Consider the following 19,593-nt stretch of genomic DNA (forward strand, 5'->3'; position numbering starts at 1 on the left):
GCGTATTCCTGGGAAGATTCATTCATGGCCTCTTAGGAAACGGTCACTGTGTTTGCTGTTGCTTTTACAACCAGACTCCTATCAGCTAATCACAGCAGCTTTCTTTACTGAACTTATGTTCTCCCAGGGTCTGGGGAATGGCGCTTTCCTCCTTCAGTTGCTTGCAAAGCAGCGGAGACGTCATTCACTTTGAAAGGAGAGGCTCATACTTAGTGCCTTGTGAGCCCTGCTGTGGGGTGGGAACGGGAGCGTTTCACTCAGAACAGCGTTGGCGGTAATCAGGTAGCGGCGGGGCGCTGAAGGGAAAAACGAAGTGCGGTATCTATTATTTTAAAGAAGAAAAATCCCAGCCTCTCTTTTTCTCTCTCCTCCCTAATTCGTTTTTTCTCAGGTTGTGAAGTGGTCGGACTGTTGTTTGCCGTTGGCTTGCAGACCCGGGGACCCTTACCAGCTGATCGCCAGAGCCAGTGTGGATGACTTCAGCAGGCTGGGGGTGGCGTTCATGGAAGACCGCCTCCAGATGGCCAATGGACTGATACCCCAGAAGATTGTTTGTAAGTGACGGTGGCTGTTTTCCTCATAGTGGTGCCATAGATTATCAGCCTAAGGACTCTTGAGCACATCTATCTGGTATGACTTAGGGGCATGCTTATTTTCAGTTTAATTCAGTCAACAGGTCAGAATTCCACAATAGTATAAAATTCATACATTAGTCAGTTTTTTTGAGGTGCTTAACCCTCAGTATATCATGGGTACTTTTGAAATTCTTAAACAAGGATACCCATAATTACATTGTCTTCAAGCTAGCCTGCAAAGTCAGAACCCACATAATATTTGTTTCTCCCAATCTAATACAGTGTAACTAGTTTCTAGGCTATGGTTTGATTGAATGACAAGCCTAGTCAGTGTTACTCGGAAGTTTTAAACCTCGCAGATTTTTTTTTACCTGAAATACACATACCACAATATTTTGGACACGTCTTTTTTGTAGAAAATGCACAAAATAGTCTTCCTTAATTAAGCTTCAAAGTTGGCCCTTTATGTCCACAGAAGTCCTGCAGGTGCACCGCAAAAGCGTGAGCAGTGAGCAAGTGAGTGTCATTTACTAGCTCGGAAATTTGTGCGAAGCACTCCGTTTCCCCACTTGCCACGTGCATGGCCCTCATACCTTGTCAGACGTGTAGCAGGTGCTCAGTAAATGGCTTCTGGATCGGTGGTTGTAAGTTACATTTCAGTCCTGAGATGAGGTACTGGAAGTTCCGGAAGGCCCTTTATACGTGGTTGATCTGATAAGTGTCCTGGGGGTGACTTTTTCCTGGGTGTGCTTGATGACTTTGTTTGGTAGTTTTGTTATCATATAGGAGATTGACACCCAAGAAATCAGATCTAGAAGTAAGCAGGCAAAGCTCACTTTCTTTTTTCTTTGTTTTTAAGATTTTATTTATTTATTTTTAGCAATGCGAAGGGAGGGAGAGAGGGAGAGAAACATCAATGTGTGGTTGCCTCTCACATGCCCCCTACTGGGGGACCTGGCCCGCAACCCAGGCATGTGCCCTGACTGGGAATCGAACTGGTGACCCTTTGGTTCACAGGCCGGCACTCCATCCACACCAGCCAGGGCAAGCTCACTTTCTTGACCAGTCTGAGGTTTTCAGATTCTTGTAAGGCAGGGCGTGGTGGAGGCTCGGATTTCACCTGAGATCCTCAGAGGCGCCCTCCTCGCAGGCAGAAGCAATGACGTGGTCCCGAAGGATGGCACCGCGTTGACGTGGGGATGCGGGGAGAGCTGTGCAGCGGCTGCCGGGGGGTGGGGGGAGCGTGAGTCAGGGAGCGCAGAGACTGCTGTGAGCTGTTGAACGGAGCTGCACGCCGAACCTGAAGAGCTGATGGTCTGTTCTGCTCATGCTTTAGCAGTGCACCTGCAGGACTCGGCACTGAAGGACCTGAAGGGACTGAAGGACCAGGCCACGAGCAAGCCAGCCCACGCCCTGCAGCCGAGCCCCGACCCTGCCGCTGAGCCTGAGCCTGAGCCTGAGCCTGAGCCTGAGCCTGAGCCTGAGCCTGATACGGGCAGGATGGAGTGCCCTGGAGATGGCGCCCCTGGGAGCGAGCCTGCCCAGGAGGGCGACCGAGGGGAGGGCTGCGTGGAGCTCTGTCACCTCCATCTGTCTAGTTGCCACGAGTGTTTGGAGCTAGAGAACAGCACCATTGAGTCTGTCAAGTTTGCATCTGCAGAGAACATTCCAGATCTTCCCTACGACCCCAGCGGCGGTGTGGAGGGTGTTGCCGATGCCACCCGCCCTGAGAGCGAAGGGAGGAGAGCCAACATCACCGGGAAGGCGCCCAACATCCTCATCTACGTGGGCTCCGACTCCCAGGAAGCCCTGGACAGGTTCCAGCAGGTGCGGTCAGTGCTGGCCGACTGCGTGGACCCGGACAGCTACACCCTCTACCTCCTGTCGGGGGAGAGCGCCCGCCGGGACCCGTGGCCGGACAACTGTCTGCTGCTGGTCCTTGCCACCAGGGGGTCTGTGCCCAAAGACCTGCACCAGAAGTTCATGGCCTACCTTTCTCAGGGCGGGAAGGTGCTGGGCTTGTCTTCGTCCTTCACGTTCGCCGGCCTCCAGGTGACCAGCAAGGACGCGCTGCGGGAGACCGTCCAGGACCTGGTGTTCTCCAGGGCTGACCGGAGCCAGGTGAAGCTCAGCGTCCTGAGCAGCGGCTGTGTTTACGAGGAGGGCCCCGGGGAGCCGCTCGGCCTGGGCAGGCTCCAGGGCCGCCTGGAGAACGAGGACAAGGACAGGCTGATCGTGCAAGTGCCTTTCGGAACTCGCGGAGGAGAGGCCGTTCTTTGCCAGGTAGGGAGGCGGGTGGCGTCCCTGGCGTGATCGCGGTACCTCTGAGGGGACTGCGCCCCTACGGCCGTGCACGGGGAGGCCCGAGAGCCTGCGCCGTGGGGCGCTCTGGGCTGCGGCTGGGCGTTTTCGCTGATTTGAGTAGATGGGGTGAATCAGGGCTGTCCTGTCGCGTGAATATCTCGTCCAACAAAACACCTGTGGGGCAGGAACACAGCAGACGGCACGACGGCCAATGTCAGATTGCTGGTTAACCGAAGGTTAGCTGGAAAAGTCTTTCTCATCTTGTTCTGTACTGGTAATAATCTTACTAAACTACAGTAGTCCGCTCCCTCGCCTCAAAGCACACTCGGGTTAATATGGTCAAATCTTTGTTGAGTGTAGCGAGTTGCACGCCTCGGGGGTGGTGATTCCGAATGGGGTTTTGGGATTGCACCCCAACCGGCAGGGGCTGTGAAGGTTGAAAATGCCTTCAAACCCTCCGTTTCTTTCTTGTGCTTTGTCATTCTTTTTTTTTTAAAGATTTTATTTATTTATTTATAGAGAGGGAAGGGAGGGAGAAAGAGAGAGAGAGAGAAACATCAATGTGCGGTTGCTGGGGGCCGTGGCCTGCAACCCAGGCATGTGCCCTGACTGGGAATTGAACCTGCGATGCTTTGGTTCGCAGCCTGAGCTCAATCCACTGAGCTACGCCAGCCAGGGCAGTGATTTGTAATTCTTAAAATCTGAGTGCTGAGAAAAATCTCACGTGGAAGAATATTGACATGGTTTAGATACAGGGCATGTTACTACATGGGGAAGGAAAAAATGGAGAGGGAGATGAACAGAAAGGCTCCCTCCTGCCTGTCCCAGGCAGCCCTGCGGCTCAGCTGCTGGGTTTTCCCCGCCCCTTCCCTTTTAGCTGTTTGTTTGCTTGTTTGTTTAAGCAAATAGTAGTAGACAGACTGTTTCAGAATTCCTGATCACTTACTGCAAACCCTTGAACGCCTTTGGGTAAATGTTTTCGTTCGAGTTAGGTGAACATTCTTAAGGAATTGTTGAACTCATGAGACAACTGAGGAGATGTAGATACTTTGCCCAGAATAGTTCCCAGAAGGAGTGTAACGGCATTGTTTCCTTATAGGAATCTTTTTATTGAATTGGAGAACTGTTTCATTTTTTTTGTTGTTTTCATTTCCTATACTGTCTCTCTTCCCAGCCCTTCTGAGTCTCTTTGGTTTCGGACCAGACATTTTTCAAGGGTAACATTTGTTTCTTTTACCATTGCCCCCACTCATTTGTTCCTAAGATGACACTCAGCCAAAGACGCACGTAAGTGAGGAGTCTGGACCTCAGGACAGAGGGACACGGACCACCCGATCAGGTTTTCTCTAGGTCGCCAGCTATGTGAATTTGTGTTCGGAGGGCTAATAAATGTTCCTCTTATCTTTTTCTCTGAAAATACAGTAATGGTAGCAAATATGGATTCTCAGAAAGTGCACTTAAACACCCAGCTTCCGGGGGCTGTGCTTCAGCTTCGAGCAGCGAATTGGACCACCCGCTGCCCAGACTCGCGCTGGAGAACTGAGTCGGCGCTGAGACTGCTGCTCCCCGGGCTGCACCGCGGATCTGCCCGCTGCGCCGGTTCAGTTGACCCCGCTGCTGCCGTAAAATTTGATACTCTAGAAAAAAAAAAAGGCAATATGATGCAGCTTCAAAAATCGGATTCAGAGGATTAGGGTGTCAGTTTTGATTTTAAATGACTCCCAGTCTCTGGGACAGGGTCACTGTTTCCTCCTCAGGTCCGTGTCACCGTGATACCTCGCCGCTGTGACCGGCCGGGAACCGTCACCCCAGGCTGGTTAGCCAGCCCCCCCCCCTGCCTCCCCCCTCCCCCGTGCCTGTTCAGTTTCACCGCCTCAGCTTTGTAATACATGGAGCAATGAGGTAACCCAGTAAGAGGGGGTGGCGGCGCACTTCAAGGGCAGCCACAGCTGCGCTGTAGGTGGTTGTCTGGTGGCTTTGGCCGTCCGTCACCGCAAAGGAAGAGGGGATTTTGTGGTCCAGACGCCACCGATCGGGTTTGCAGGGGAAATTTAAGGCTGCGGATTACTGCTGGCTTTGGGTTATCAAAGGGGCCAGGAGTTTGGCACGAAATCCAGATAAAATCTCTAAAAGGGATTAAGAGTGTATATATATATATATATAGTGTTGGCAAAAGTAGGTTTACAGTTGTGAGTACGCCAAGCACAGAATTTATTCTTGTGCCACTATTTATTAATTATTGTGTTATTTTCCATACAAACGACTGCGAACAGACTTTTGTCCCACCCTGTGTATTTTATACATACCAGGCCTGTCCGGAAAAAGCCCAGCCATTCTCAGTATAAGGAGAACAGTTTGCATGACACCGATGTAACCTGGCAACCAAGGAGCGTGGACTGGAATGTGCATGCGTGAACAATGATGACTTCACTGCACTAGTCAGTGGGGGCAGTAGACGTTGTTGAGTGAGCACGTGTACTGTGTGGCCGTCGTAGTCAAAATAACTGAGTGACTAGAACAATGAGTTTGCATCAGATTTTGAGTTAAGCTTGAACGTTCCTCTGTGGAACTGTTCAGAAGATTCAGAAGGCTGCAGCTATGGGCAACTGGTGATTGGCAGCTTTATCACAACAATGCCTGCTCACACGTCATGTCTCGTGCAGAGATTTTTGGTGAAACATCAAATCACCCAGGTGACTCAGCCTCCCTGCAGCCCAGATTTGGTGCCCTGTGACTTCTGGCTTTTCCCAGAACTAAAATCAGCTTTGAAGGGGAAGAGATTTCAGACCGTCAGCGAGATTTAGGAAAATATGAATGGCGATTGGGAGAACTTTGTGAGGTCCCGAGGTGCTTTCTTTGAAGGGGCCTGAGGCATCATTGTCCTATGTACAATGTTTCTTGTATCTGTGTCTTCAAAAAATGTCTCTATTTTTCACATTACATGGCTGGATACCTTCTGGACAGACCTCATATGTAAATTGGATATTAATTTTATTTACTTAAACTTTTAAATTTTCAATTATAGTTGACATACAATATTATATTAGTTTCAAGTGTACAACGTAGTGATCAGACATTTATTTATATAACTTACTGAGTGATCACCCTGATTAGTCTAGCATCCACCTGACCCCATACAAAAGAATATCTTTTTCTAGCCCTGGCTGGCGTAGCTCAGTGGATTGAGCGCGGGCTGCAAACCAAAGCATCGCAGGTTCGATTCCCAGTCAGGCCACATACCTGGGTTGCAGGCCACGGCCCCCAGCAACCGCACATTGATGTTTTTCTCTCTCTCTCTCTCTTTCTCCCTCCCTTCCCTCTCTAAAAATAAATAAATAAATCAATCTTAAAAAAAACTTTAATAAAAAAATATATTTTTCTTATTTAACTCAGCACGTGGCGGAAGTGGCTCTGCTTTGACAGCAGAGTTTCTCCACCGCGGCACCGTGGACATTGTGGCCAGGTCCTCCTTCGTTGTGGGGTCGCCCTGTGCCTTGTCTGGTGTTAGCTGTTGCACCCCCTAAATGCTGGTAGCACCCCCTCCCTCTAAAAACCTTCATTTAGAGGAAGCCAGGTTTCAGAAATGGGCCCATCACTGTAGTAACAGAGTCACAGCCAGAGGAGGGGACACTGGTTGGGTCGCGCCGAGGACCACAGTGCCCACCCCGCCTGCTCACGCTCTGGCTTCGGGGCTGTGAGTGGAGGTGCAGAGCCAGACAGGGCCTCTCTTCTCGCTTCCACTTTGGGAGCTTCTAACCCGGTGAACTCCTCCCGGTGAACTAAAGCACTCCTCGCGGTCTCAGCGGCCCTCCTGGCCCGTCCCCCCTGAAACCCGGACACCTGCCTTCAGGAGCAGCCCCGTCTCCTCTGCATCTCCCACGTGTGACAGCGAGTGCCACAACCCTTGCCCGGGTGCTCCTTGGATGTGTTTATAGCCCGGGAGCACGCCTGACGTTAGCCACGCCCCCCTCTCCCTGGGGCCCAGGTGGGGAGAGAGCCTCACTCAGTTTATCTGTGCCTCCTGTAAAGGGCAGTCTCCACGATGCCACTTGCTGGTGCGAGCTCACTGTGACCCGCCACTGCGCTCACCGGCCGCACTGGTCCTGGCTTCTCCCTCCAGGGAGGACAGGACACAGACTGAGACAGTGGCCCGGGAGACACCGCACGATCCGGACCCCTTAGAGGACTCCCTCCTCTGCCCGCGCCCACTCTGGGTTGTTTAGAACTATTTAGAGGGCAGACTCTCCCGCTGCTGCCGTCCAGCTGGCTTGGCCGCGGGTGAAGCAGGGACCGGCTGTCCCGGGGGGCGGGCGGACACTGCTCTACCGGCCCCTGCTCTACCGGCCCCGTCAAATGGGCCTCCACTTGCAACAGCGGGACCATTTGGACAGTGTCTGGGGACGGTGTGTCTGGCTTGGTTAATGCCTGGGAATTAGCGACTTTCCTGGTGCCGGAAGACTGGCGCCAGGCTTTTTGTTTTCACGATGCTCCTACACCGTCAGCTCAGGTCGGGAGCTCGGACCCCTGGCTAAAGCACCACAAATAATTAGGCGAAGGTGCTAAGGTTGCAGCCCTGGGTGCTCAGTCCTCTGGCTCCCTCCGGGCTCCGAGGCCCAGCTAGAATTTGATCTTGAAGGAGCTGCATGTTCTGGTACGTTCCTCTGCAGCAAGACCCATACCTTGCATTGATAGGTGGTGCTGTTTCCATTTCAACTGCACGAAGCAAAAGCCTGGACTAAATACGTGAAGTCCCTAATCTTAAAACTCAGGCAGGTGAAGGAAGGGGGTGGGGCAGGCCTTTCCGGGGCTCCCCCAAACCCACTCATCTGTTTGAATTCCTGGAAGCACTCCTAAGACGGGGAATGAGACTCCCGTCCTCCCGGGGTGGCTGCCCCGTAGTGATGACTAGTAGGTGGAGGGGCATTTCCAGCCCGACCCCAGAGCGCCTGCCCGAGTTCAGGAGGGACTTTCCGTGGGTTCTCAGCACAACCATATTTCTAAGTGTTCGTGACTTGCCCAAGGACCCAAGACTGGTTAGTGATAAAGTCGGGACCTGGGGAGAATTTGATTACTCCCCTGGCTCGTTTCCAGCACAGCCTCCCAGCCTGACATCCACGATTTTAATGGGCTCTGCTGCATCTTTTTATGGCTTGGCCTTACTTTCGGAATATTCGGGTAAGAAGTTTACATTGTGCTGCTCAGTAGAAGGGTTTATGCTCACGTTTTCAGACGCTCTGGTGAAGACTGTGTTTGTCATGTTTCTGAAGCGGCCCCCGCTGACGGAGTGGTGTTCGCTCCCCTCAGGTGCACCTAGAACTACCTCCCACCTCTCCCGCGGTGCAGGCCGAAGACTTCAACCTGCTCAAATCCAGCAACGTTCAAAGGTACGAAGTCCTTAAGGAGATCCTGACCACCCTCGGCCTAAGCTGTGACATCGGACAAGTTCCTGCCTTAACGCCCCTTCACTTACTGGTGGCGGCTGAGGTGAGTGTGCGTGCTCCGCCAGCAGGGGGCGCCCAGGGTGCCCCTCCTCGAACCAGCCGTCCTGCGCCGGCGGGGTCCACTGCAATGGGCTTCATTCAGCTTTGATTTCCATGTTGAGTTTCTGTTTTGACTTCAGAGCAACCTTAACGATGTCCAAGGGTAACTCATATTTTTGGGGTTTGCATGGCAGGGAGAGGGAGGCTGTCAGAACTTAGAGAAGGTGTCAAGTGTTAAGGTTCTGGCCCTCCCCACTCGACGGGGAAAAGGGTGGTGGTTTTATGTGTCAGGAGTGTGTTTGGAGAGCACGACGTTCACATTTGGGACTGAAAACCTTTGCTTTGATTTGGACCTTGCGTCAGCCCATCTGGGAAGGGAAAGAGCCATCTCAGGTCTGTTTTGTTTTTGTGCTGACGCCTGCCATCTTGTGGCCAAGGGGGGCTCTGGATTTCGGTTTGTTTCCTGGTCGCGTGTGAGAGGAGAATGGCCGTGGACTTGGCAACAGTGTGCCGCGGTGTTCCCGGCCCGGCGTCTGCGGTGATGCCTGTGGCCGCTGCCCGCGCAGGTGGCCGCCTTCTCCAGGTGTGTCTCCGTGCTAATAATCCCTTTGCTTCTCCAAGCTGTCAGTTTCTTACTAATTACGGCAAATTATTTCGTGGGACTCTTTCTGTTGTCTCTGCTGAGGAGGGAAATCGCTGAGGGTAGTGACATAACCTTGCAGATTCAGCAGGAAGCTAATAGTCCAGGTGACTCTGAACAAACTGACCTACTTTCCTGCGGAAAGAGCACATGAAGTCTCCCACCCCAACTTGTTTGAAAAAGCAGGCGCGCCCCTTCCCTCGGGCAGCTCGCTGAGTGCGCAGGGCCGAGCCGCGGCGAGCCCTCCCTCGGAGGAGAGAGGTGCGGAACCTGGAGCGTTTAGGATTAGGATATTTTACGGGAGTATTTGAGGACTGGCTGAAATAACGTGTGCAGCAGTTCTGTATAGACTGTGTGGTTGAAAAGATACTACAATTGTTAATGTTAATATCAGGCTGTCGGGAGGCCCAGTGAGTTACTAGTGTCCCATGCTCCTAACAAGTGCCTGGTACTGTAGGTAGTGATTCTTAATTTTTTTTTACACATATATACACACAATATAGATACTTTTAAAAAAATTATTTATTTATTTTTAGAGAGGGAAGGGAGGGAGATAGATAGAGAGAAACATCAATGTGCGGTTGCTGGGGGCTGTGGCCCAGGCATGTGCCCTGACTGGGAATCGAACCTGCGACACTTTGGTTCTCAGCTTGCGCTCAATCCACTGAGCTACGCCAGCCAGGGTGAGTCTCAATTTTAAAAATTAACAGTAAAGCAGCGGGTGCTTGTTTTTCCATCTAAGAAACATTTTTTTTAAATTACATTTTCATCACACATCGTCTAGCCAGTTTGCCCTCCTTTTACTGGGTGCTCTCGAGAATTAGTGACATGACTTTTGTTTGGGTCCTCACCCCGGGAAATCAAAGCTGCACGTCCTTTATCTGTTTCATGCGTTCTGTTCACAGAAGCAAAAGCACCACCTCCATTCCTCTGGGGACTTTTGTAAAAAGGTATCAAAATAAAGCTGGTTCTCAGAGCTTCACCTCTTGTAGACGACCCCCCTACAGACCTGCCACTGGGCCGCGTGGGTAAGGGGAGATGTGACTGTCACTCTCATAGACCTTCCCCTTCCCTCCTCTCCTGAGCACGGAGCGCCGGGGCTGGGCAGGTGAGGCCGTGCCTCCCTGCCCTGGAGGAGGCTCATAGTCCGGGAGGTCAGGGAGCAAGGTAGACCCGGGCTTGCCCTTGACCATGCTCCCTGACCTTTCCTGGGAGTTCTTCTGACTCTGCTGGTCTTGGGACTTGCACCCCTTGACCCCTAGACATGGCAGTGGAGAAGAAAGGGTGCCCCCAGGTTTCTCTGCTGTGAGCGGAAGTTTGGAACTCGAGGCTTTTCCTGTGTCTCCTTTAGGATGGGCATTCCCTGAAATACCATCCCCTGAAACTGGCGTCTGCTTATGTTACAGTACACGCAGGTGCTTCACCCTTTTGTCCTTCAGGTTCTTCGAACTGCCTGGGGCTGGGGGGTGCATTTCCCCTCTTAATTGGTAACCCCTACACTAACCATGAACATGAAATGCTTGAACACGATTAAAGCAAATATTTGTTCTCTATACACATACACGAATATTTCGTTTCACACAGGCTCCAGGCCTACAAAACCCCTATTCTTTTTTATTTTTCATTTTTATTTTAATCATTGTTCAAGTACACTTTTCTGCCTTTTACTCCCATCATTTTACTCTCCGCCTGTTACTCCCCGGTCCCCACGCTGATCCCTGGGCCCTTACTATCCCGAAGCAGTCTCCTTACCATCTGGTTTTTCAATGTCCGCTGTAATTTTTGATGTCCTGTTTTCATAAACGTTGCAGCATCCTTGGCCCCTTGCTCTGTTGCTCCGCAGATCAGCCAGTTTCTCTCCCGGGCAAAGGGGAAGGGGGGTACGTTCCGTCCTACAGCACTGCCATCTTCCCACCCAGTTACAAGACCCCTGTTCTCACTTGGGAAAAGAGCAATTTCAGCAATGTTCGCTTCTCATTTCGAGTCTCCGTTCGGTCTGGCTGGTCTTGGATATCTCTGGGGCGGACCACTTTTCTCTCCCGGACCACTGTCCCCCTTCTGGGTTCTGTTTCACTGTGGGAGCCCGAGGGGCTGAGTGAGCGCGGGAGTGAGTGTTGTACAACGGTGTGTCCATCCTCACTGCTCAGTGTTCATCAGCGCCTCTGAGCAGACCGGACTCTGGTGTAGAAGGAAACGGAGGGATTCAGGGCTTTAGAGTGCGTGTTCCTTGAATACAAACTCTCTAAGGGACTGTCATACAAGGGAATGCGAGGGTGGCTCCTTGCGCACTGTGATGGCCTTCCTGGTGGCAGCTGGGTGACTGCTGCTCTTCTCTGCTCTTCTCCCGACGCCGAGACAGAGACACTTCTGAGTACCTTGGGGTCGTCGTGCTGGTGGTCCCGTACGTGTAGCTGTGGGTGGCAGATTGGGATCGGAGTGACTCCTGTTTGCTTTACTTTCCTGCGGGCTTCTCAGTAGATCTCACTGGCCCTCACGGGATTAAGTGACGTGAAGAGGCTCCCTGCGCCCTGGCACCCCGTTATGTTAGACACGGCCCACCCTTAAGTCCATCCATCACCTGCCTTCCGAGTTAGGTGCCGGCTCTGGCTCTCTCTCTGCTTCCTGTGAAATGCGCTCCTAGCCATTGGGAATCGGCGATCTCTGACCACACGGTGTCGCTGCTGAGCTGGGCTGCCGGCTGAACGGACACCCTGGACCCTTCAAGTGGTTCAGAGATTTATTTTCTCTCGACATCAATTTCACTTAGTATAATTTAGTAGTTTTCCATGGTGCTGGTGGCACTCTCTTTTGGGTTTTGTTGGGATTGTTTCAGTGTTACAGTTAATAGTATTCACCTTTCATTAAACATTGCCTGTGTACTAGGTACCATTCCAGGATGGAATAGGAAAGAACAAAATATACACACTCGTGGCCTCAATACTTTTACTGCGTACCAGCTGTGTTTATACAGCGCGGTGCCTAGACACCCGCCCTTTATAGCAAATAGCACAGGAGATTTACGAGGTACCCCTGCGCTTCCATGCTCCTGCGGCGTGAACGAAAGTGACTACCGGCACGGAGACCCACGCAGAAAAAGCAGCCCGAGTACAGCGACCCGAGGTGTTTTCTGGGGGTGTGTCCTGAGGCCTTCATCAGCCCCCGGACACCCCAGTAACATGTGGTTTCCGTCGTCGGATCCGGTCACTGCGACCTCTCAGTGCCAACGTGCGTGACCAGACGAGGAAGCTGGGCTCGCGGAGGGGCAGAGTCCCGCCGGCCAAGCCGACTTCCTCTCGGACCCGGCTCTTCCTGTTTAATCGAAACTCCCAGGGGCAGGATTAGAATTCAGGCCTCAGCAAATATACGACACGTCCAAGTAAGCTAATAAAAACACATGAGCTCATGCATACCTCATACCGAAGTCCACAGAAAAAAGACTGGAAGGAAATACAGAAGGAGAGTTTGTGCACAGTATATTTTTGGGTGAGGGGGCCAAGGGTGATTTTAAGAAGCTTTTAAAACGTTCTCTGTACTTTCTGAATGTTCCGTAATGTACGTGTATTTTTACAAAGAGCGAAACCAGTTATTAAAAATGAAGAAACAAATTGCTGTGTGCCAGTAGACTTTGAAGGCTTTTCATAAGTGGTCAAAACTTGAGTGAGAGGCAAGGAGTCCCATGTCGAGGTTGACGCTGTGTTTCATGTCCGCCATCGGTACGAATTAGTTAAAACTCGTTAGCTGTGCCAGTGAGTGGCGTCACGCTGGTGCGTGGCCACCAGGCTTGCTTGTGGCTCCCGGGGCCTCAGCTCCCCTCGGCTCCCGTGGGTGGAAGGCCCTCCGGTTCATAGTTCGCGTGCCCCACCCCTGCTTGGGTGCAGCAGTTTCTTGATGGAAACCCCTTGAACTAGTGCTCAGGCAGGACCACAGGTGTTCTGACACCACACGGCGAGTCCTTACAGGTGAGCGACCTCCTTTCTGGAGGTGTGGGTGGAGCGCGAGACTCGAGAGCCTCACCCCGGGCCACAGGGCTCTGTGGAGCCAGGTGACAGGGCAGCCACCCGCCTGGCCTGCCCTTGGTGGTGATGGGAAGTTAGCAGGAGCACGCCTTCCCTGGGGGGCACGTGAGTGTGTGAGCGACACCGACGTCATAGAAAAAACAGTTCTTCCTTCACAGAATCTCAAGTCCAGTTGAGGAACTCCTGCTCTTGCTCCTTCCATTTTTATCTCTGCTGGGGAAAGGGCAAGAGGGGTGGTGGCCAGGGCTGTGCCCGGAGGCAGATGTTGGAACCTGAATGCAGACGGAGCCTCAGCCTCCCTGCATCCCATGGAGCCACTGCCGCCTTGGGTCCCTTGCCATTGCCCGTCCCAGCAGAGGAGGAGGAGGAAGACGGAGGGACAGTGCACAACCCCCCCTTGCTCTCTTCTCCCGGGCATCCCCGATCTGGTCCGGGAGCACCAGGCTCCTCCTGAAACCACAGAGCTGGCGCTCTCTGGGGGCGTCCCCCGCAGCTGGTGGCTGACGAGGTGGAGGGACCTGAGAGAGGAGCTGCAGTCCTATGAGACGGGTCCCTTTGCCTTGGGGTCCAGGTGTGACCATAACCAGAAGTGACAACTGGGTTTGTTATTAAAGCAACTGGCGGAAAATCGCCCTGCTGTGCATGCGTAACTGGTGGTGTGGGGCTTGTGGGGGTGGGTGAGACGGGCTTCGCGACAAACGGGTGTCACATTTCAATTTGATTCAACCCCGGGTTATTTGCCACGGACCCCCCCTGGAAACAGGTATTGCTGATAACGAGCTTTGATGTCTGTACTCGCAGGTGTGGGGAGATTCCTGTGTGGCCCCCTCCACCGGGGAATTAGCGACGCGGTGTTGGGTGCTCTATGAGGAATCTCAGCCTAAACCACACCCCGTGGCTCCCATTCTCCCTTCTCCTGCTAGCAGACACTGCGTGCCTACTAAGTGGGAGACCTTGCTGCAGAAGTTTCTGGGAAATAAGAGATAATCTCTCATTTCTTTCTGATCCTCACCCGAGGATATGTTTATTGATTCCAGAGGGAGAGGAAGGGAGGGAGAGAAACATAGATGTGAGAGAGAAACACGCATGGGTTGCTTCCTGTATGTGCCCTGACCCCTGACTGGGGATCGAACCCGCAACCTAGGTGTGTGCCCTCACGGGAAACCAAACCCATGACCTTTTGGTCTACGGGACGACTCTCTAAGCAGCCGAGCCACCGGCCAGGGCCATTCCTTCCTGGCAGGCTTTATAGTTGACCAAGGGCCTTCACGCTTGTCCTGGTCTCACCTGGTCTCACAGCGGCCCTGGGGTGAGGAGCCGGGGATGGGGTCCTTTCCCCTCAGAAGAGCAAACTGAAGCGTCTCGTGGGTTGTTCTGAGTTCACTAGAATTCTCCATTTTTTTTCCCAGGTGTGGTGTTTGGTGCAGAATGCTTCCTCCCTTCACCTTTAATCCTGGTTCTGAATCTTGAACGCACAGTGAGGGGCAACTTCTGGTGTTACTTTAACATACAGCTTAAAAACTAATTTTCGGAGATCCAAATGAGAGAGAGAGAAAGTCAGAACTCCAGGTGCGCCCTGAATAGCTTTTGACACACGGCTGACGTGGGCCGCGGCAGCTTTTACAGTCGGCCCCAGCGAAAGAGCAGCTGGCAGATTAAAGCCAACGTTTCAAAGCTTTTATAGCTACGAATGTTTTTAAGGCCCTTTCACAGACCCCTTTCTCTCCTTTCTTTCTTCCTTCGCCCTTCCCCTACACTGGACGTTTTTTGTTCACTTTAACGGGCTTCCTGTTATCAAACACAAAACCCGAGGCAGAGGTGACTTCGTGGGTTTTGACGCTGAAATGCAGCAGTGACACATGGGGTGTTTTCCTTCGCTGCCTTTACTTTGTTCTGTGATCTGGGGGCACAGGCTCTCGGCTACCGTGTGTGCTGTGTTCTTGCTGGAGCTTTGCTGCCGCTAGAATGTTTCAGAGCAGCCCCTTGGGAACGTAACTGCTCCTGGGCTGAAATCAAGGCAGAGGCTGGTGACACGCGGTGGGTGGGAAACACAGGCTCACCCTGGGCCGGTGTCCACACTCCGGCGGCGTTTTGTCTGCCCTGCGCTCTTGCCGGCTGGCCCGGGGACGGGCAGGCGGGCCTCCGAGTGACAGGGACCCCTGTCCCGCGGTGGCGGCGGCAGCTTCCTGGGCAGAGTAGCCCGTCTAGGCGGGGCGGTTTCATTTCCTCGGACTGTGAACACCCTCCGTTATGCAGTCATAGACCTGTGGACGGGGGAAGCAGGCTCTTTGGAGTAAAAAAACCCTCCAGGACCAAATGTTTTTCGTCTTCTCCGTCAGCGGCCTAATAGCTGCCATGTGTGTGCGGAACGGCTCATGGCGGCCGCTCCTGGGGGAGGCGGGTGGAGCTGTCTCGGGGAGGGCCTGCGGCGGTCCCCCGGGCAGGTCTCGGGCTCCCGCGTCGAGAAAGACACCCCGGGGAGCGAGCCCGCGCGGGTCCGGGCGAGAGGGCAGGATCCAAGGGCCCGCACCTGGGGATCGTGGGCAGGTGCGGAGCTGGGGACCACGGGGCGTGGCGGCAAGGTGCCCGTGGTGACAGCAGAGTCGGCGGTGTGTCCTTCTCAGGTTGGGGGCACCGGGGTCCGAGACCCGACCTCCCCCTGGTGAACGTGAATGACAGCTGGAGGGGGGGGTGCACGTTGTGTTTCTGTTTGTGCTGCATTGAGAATGTCGCTGCGGGAATGTGCTGTCTTGAAAGAAATGTTTATGGTGTTTCTGCACTTTGAGACTCACAGGCGATCTGTGGACCCGAAGGGTGTCTCACCCTGCATCTGCCCAGCCTGAGAGGGACCTGGGTGTGTGTGTGGTGGGGGTGGTTCCTGCACCCAGTGTCAGTGACGAGCTGGGCTGGTGCGGGGGGACACGTCCGAGGCTTCCCCGGGAGAGCAGGCCAGCGTGGCGGCAGGACTGCTCAGCCCAGGCTGGCCTATCTGACGTCCATCAGTCTCTGTCTCTCGGAGACAAGAGCACTTTCTGAGGCACTTTCTGAGCTCTGTTCCTGGTTGGGCCCCGTGGCTGCTTCCGAGGAGAGGCCTCCGCCCCGGCTCTGCTGGGCCCGGGGCGGCCACGCAGCCTGCAGGGCCCTGGGCGGAGCGCGGCTGCTTCCCTCCTGCTCCCCCGCCTCCTGTGTCGAGTTTGCCTCCCTGAGAACGCCCTCAGGCTGCAGTGTGAGGACGTAGTGGGGGGGGGGGAGATGTTGGTGCTGCGGACGGTGCCTGGGGCTCCGGAGCTCCAACTGCATTTGGCCAGTAGGGCAACACGGGGCTTTACCTGGTAACAGCCCCGTCTTCAGAACATTTGTTTTGATAGTCTTTAGTGGTACGTGAGCGTTTATAAGTTTAACACGAGTTAAAAATACGTGCTCATCTGTTTGTGTTAACTAAAGCATCAGGAAGTTCCTGTAAGACTGCTGAAATAGAACTTTCCTCTGTGGAGAGGTCTTTTCCCCGCGTCCCCCTGAGGACGAGGGACCCTTCGGTTATATTACCTAGGGATTTCTGCTAAAGAAGAAATCACTCTTCCGCCGACACAGGTCGAAATGTAATTTTGTTGTGCGGGGGTAAGTTCTGTGTGTCTCCTGTGCAAGTGTCCAGGTGTGGGGAGGGAGGGCTCAGGGCTGAAGAGATGGGTCGTGTTAGCACTCACGCCCCGAGATTTAGATTCAAATTCTAAACAGAACCCCTTGCAGAGAAGACAGCTGGCATGGACTGTCAGCTGTCCGCAGCAGGACTCGGAAGGGACCGTCACTGGGCTCCTCGTCAGCAACACGGACCATGAGCCTTTCCTGAGCCCTGAGCTGTCAAACCTTCTGATTTACACCTACTTGCCTCCTGCAGGCAGAGTAAACGTTTGAAAAATGAAAGTTGAAATGGAATATTCGCCTTAGAAACCTTGTAAAGCTTTGCACTTCTGTGCCGTACGGAAGTATCTGATGGCGTGTTTTCTTGTGTTTGAGCAAAAATGAGTGCTCCCTACAGCAGCCAGCGCAGGGATTGGGTGACGGCACAGGTGACCCCCTGCCTGGGTTTAAGTTCCGTAAACAAGGAAACGCACGTTTTTGAAAAGAAAACAGTAAGTCGTGGTTTTGTAAATTAAAACACGATGGTTCATTTTTGGGGGGAGGAACGGGGTGGGAGACTCTTTTAGCCTAGAGTGGCCTAGATTATCCTGGTGTTGCTTTCCATGGGCGATCTTGATACACCAGATGGTTGACATTTCTCTTTGGCTGTTTAGTCTATAAAAGGCTTTCAGGCGAAGGGCTGTGATTTTGAAGAATCTCCTCTTTGCGAGAATTTTCCTTCAGTGACGGAGGGATTATGTGCGGTGTCTCAGGTTGGCTACATGGGTGTGTCACAGAGCATGGCTTTTTAAAGGACAGCCCACTGCCTCTGAGTTCTCAGGACCCGACCCGCTCTGTTCTGTGGGGGAGGGTGGATGGCATGACCTTTCACGTCCTTTCTAGGATCCTGCACCATCATGCCTGTCCCAGGAAAGCCATGAGATGCAAAAAAAAAAAAAATGTTTTTTTAAACTTTTTAAGTTGTTCCTTTGGATGCATTCTTTTCTCAGATTTTTGCAATTATAACCCTTTTCATCTTTGCTTTACTGGACAAAATTGACAACTTCCACAGTTAATTTAAGCGCAGTGAAAGAAAGTTATGCTTCTGCTTAATTTTATTTTAGGCTCTTTGTCAAATTAATTTCCCTGTTAATTTAAGAATTACCATGCAATATAGGAAAGCGGCCTCACATTTACAAACAAGTGTTTAAAGTTTGCGTGCTCCATCGGCTGTTTTAAAACTGTGGTGCGGGGTTTCCATGGTAGTGGGGCTTTCTTCCCAGCGCACAGATGTGTCCCCCCCCCCCGCCCCCGCTCCATAGTAAACCCCGGAACTCCTCCCCGTGGCGCCGTCTCGGACAGGTTTGGGCTGGGCAGATGCCCGAATATCTCTTTCTGTTTCTTCAGCTTCTGACTTGAAATGTAACAGCTCTGTTTCAGACATTGCTCAAAACCAGTCTTGTTGCACACCTAGTAACACCGTGGTACATGTGTCCCCAAGGAGAAGTTTGCTTTGGTAGGTTAACACTTTTCTTATAGTTAAGAAAAAAAAATTGATTCTTTCTTGTAACCGTTGAACTGTGTGTCCAAGTAAAAGAAAATGCAGGGTGGGGAAAAAAGAGGTTTATAATTGTGAGTGTGCGAGAGAAACACGGTATATTCTGGGGTGATGTATTAGTTACTGTGTAGCTTTCCATAGGAGCGAAGGTAGACCTACTTTCGCCCCACCCTGCATTTCACAGAAAATTGCAAATATACGAAAGCAGACAGAGTAACTAAGGTACTGCGCCCGGAGTGCTGAGCGGCCCGCCTTGCAGCCTTCTGTTCCGGCCATGGTGTCTCACCGCGTTCTGCGCTCCCCGCCCCCCCGGCCCCCCGTGCTACTCCGAGGCAGCTCTCCTCTCTCTGCTGTGTGTATTGAATGAATGAATGAATGAATGAATGAATGAATTTTTAATCTTCACCCGAGGATACGTGTATTGATTTTTTTTTTGAGAGAGAGAAAGGGAGTGAGAGGGGAGCCCTGATGTGAGAGAGAAACGTGGGTCGGTGGCCTCCCGTACTCGCCCCGACCAGGGCACCCGCCGAACCCTACACCCCAAGCAGGAGCCCCGACTGGAGACCGGGCCTGCCACCTCTCTCTCAGTGCGTGGGGCGACACACCACCCTATGAGCAACACCGGCCAGGGCTCAGCCGTCTGCAAACAGGTCAGTGGGTGTACTTAAAAACATCACCCAAATCCCACCGTCATGCAAAACACAGCTCCTTCGTGGGCTCTCCGACGCAGTCAGCGCCCCAGTGTCTACGGAGACAGACACCTTTACAGATGGCGGCATGTTGCTCCCTTATAAAGCACACGTGAGCAGAAAGCAGCAACTGGGTGAAACCACTGTAACTTTTCTGGCAGAAGTGCTGGAGAGTTGATTTCTGTGCCACCTTGGAATGCCGTATTTCGGCCCCAGTATCAGGCCATTCTGAAAATAGCAGCAAATAACCGTTTATAACAATGTGCAAAACAACCGTTTGTAACAATGTGCAAAACCACCGGTCACATGGAAATCGGGGAGTTTCATCTGAAGCCCCCTTCCCCCCCCCAGCTCGGCAGGAGCCCCCCGCCCGCCCTGTGCTGCCTGCGGAGCCCCGCGTCTCCTTCGCGGAGGGGTGGGATTGATTTCTGCTCCGTGTGCTTTCGGTTCGGGTTGATGTTTAGCCTCTGACCCAGCCACTTTCTTACAATAAACAGTTTGTTGATGAGAGCAGCTGCCCGGCAGATTGTTTCCAGATTGTTCTCGCCGTGGAGGACCGAGTGCACCTTACGAGGAAGTGGCCGGCAGCTGTGGCTTCTCCGCCCGCCCGCCCGCCCGCCGGCCGTGCGCCGTGAGCCCACGATCGGCCCCGGAGCGCGGGGGCCGTGTGCCTCGGTGAAATGGGGCCAGAAGTCGGGTCAGAAGTCGGGCTC

At 53.0% G+C, this 19,593-nt stretch overlaps 1 protein-coding gene across 8 annotated transcripts in view; it reads left to right on the forward strand.

Annotated features, from left to right (window-relative positions):
- Positions 1–19,593, forward strand: part of HLCS (holocarboxylase synthetase) — a 171,078-nt gene that overhangs the window by 22,836 nt on the left and 128,649 nt on the right. For 7 of the 8 annotated variants that reach the window (XR_006787409.1, XR_006787408.1, XM_045852560.1 and 4 more), the window contains exons 3-5: positions 392–554; positions 1,912–2,858; positions 8,184–8,363. Coding sequence is in view for 6 of the 8 variants with exons in the window: in XM_045852558.1 (XP_045708514.1) it covers positions 392–554; positions 1,912–2,858; positions 8,184–8,363 (1,290 nt within the window). In the remaining 2 variants the exon portion in view is untranslated. The remainder of the gene's footprint in view (positions 1–391; positions 555–1,911; positions 2,859–8,183; positions 8,364–19,593) is intronic. The other variant, XM_045852557.1, reaches the window with a different exon arrangement.

This window comes from Phyllostomus hastatus, unplaced genomic scaffold (genome assembly GCF_019186645.2).
Source record: "Phyllostomus hastatus isolate PE091 unplaced genomic scaffold, TTU_PhHast_1.1 phas_contig_948, whole genome shotgun sequence".
NCBI classification, from domain to species: domain Eukaryota; kingdom Metazoa; phylum Chordata; class Mammalia; order Chiroptera; family Phyllostomidae; genus Phyllostomus; species Phyllostomus hastatus.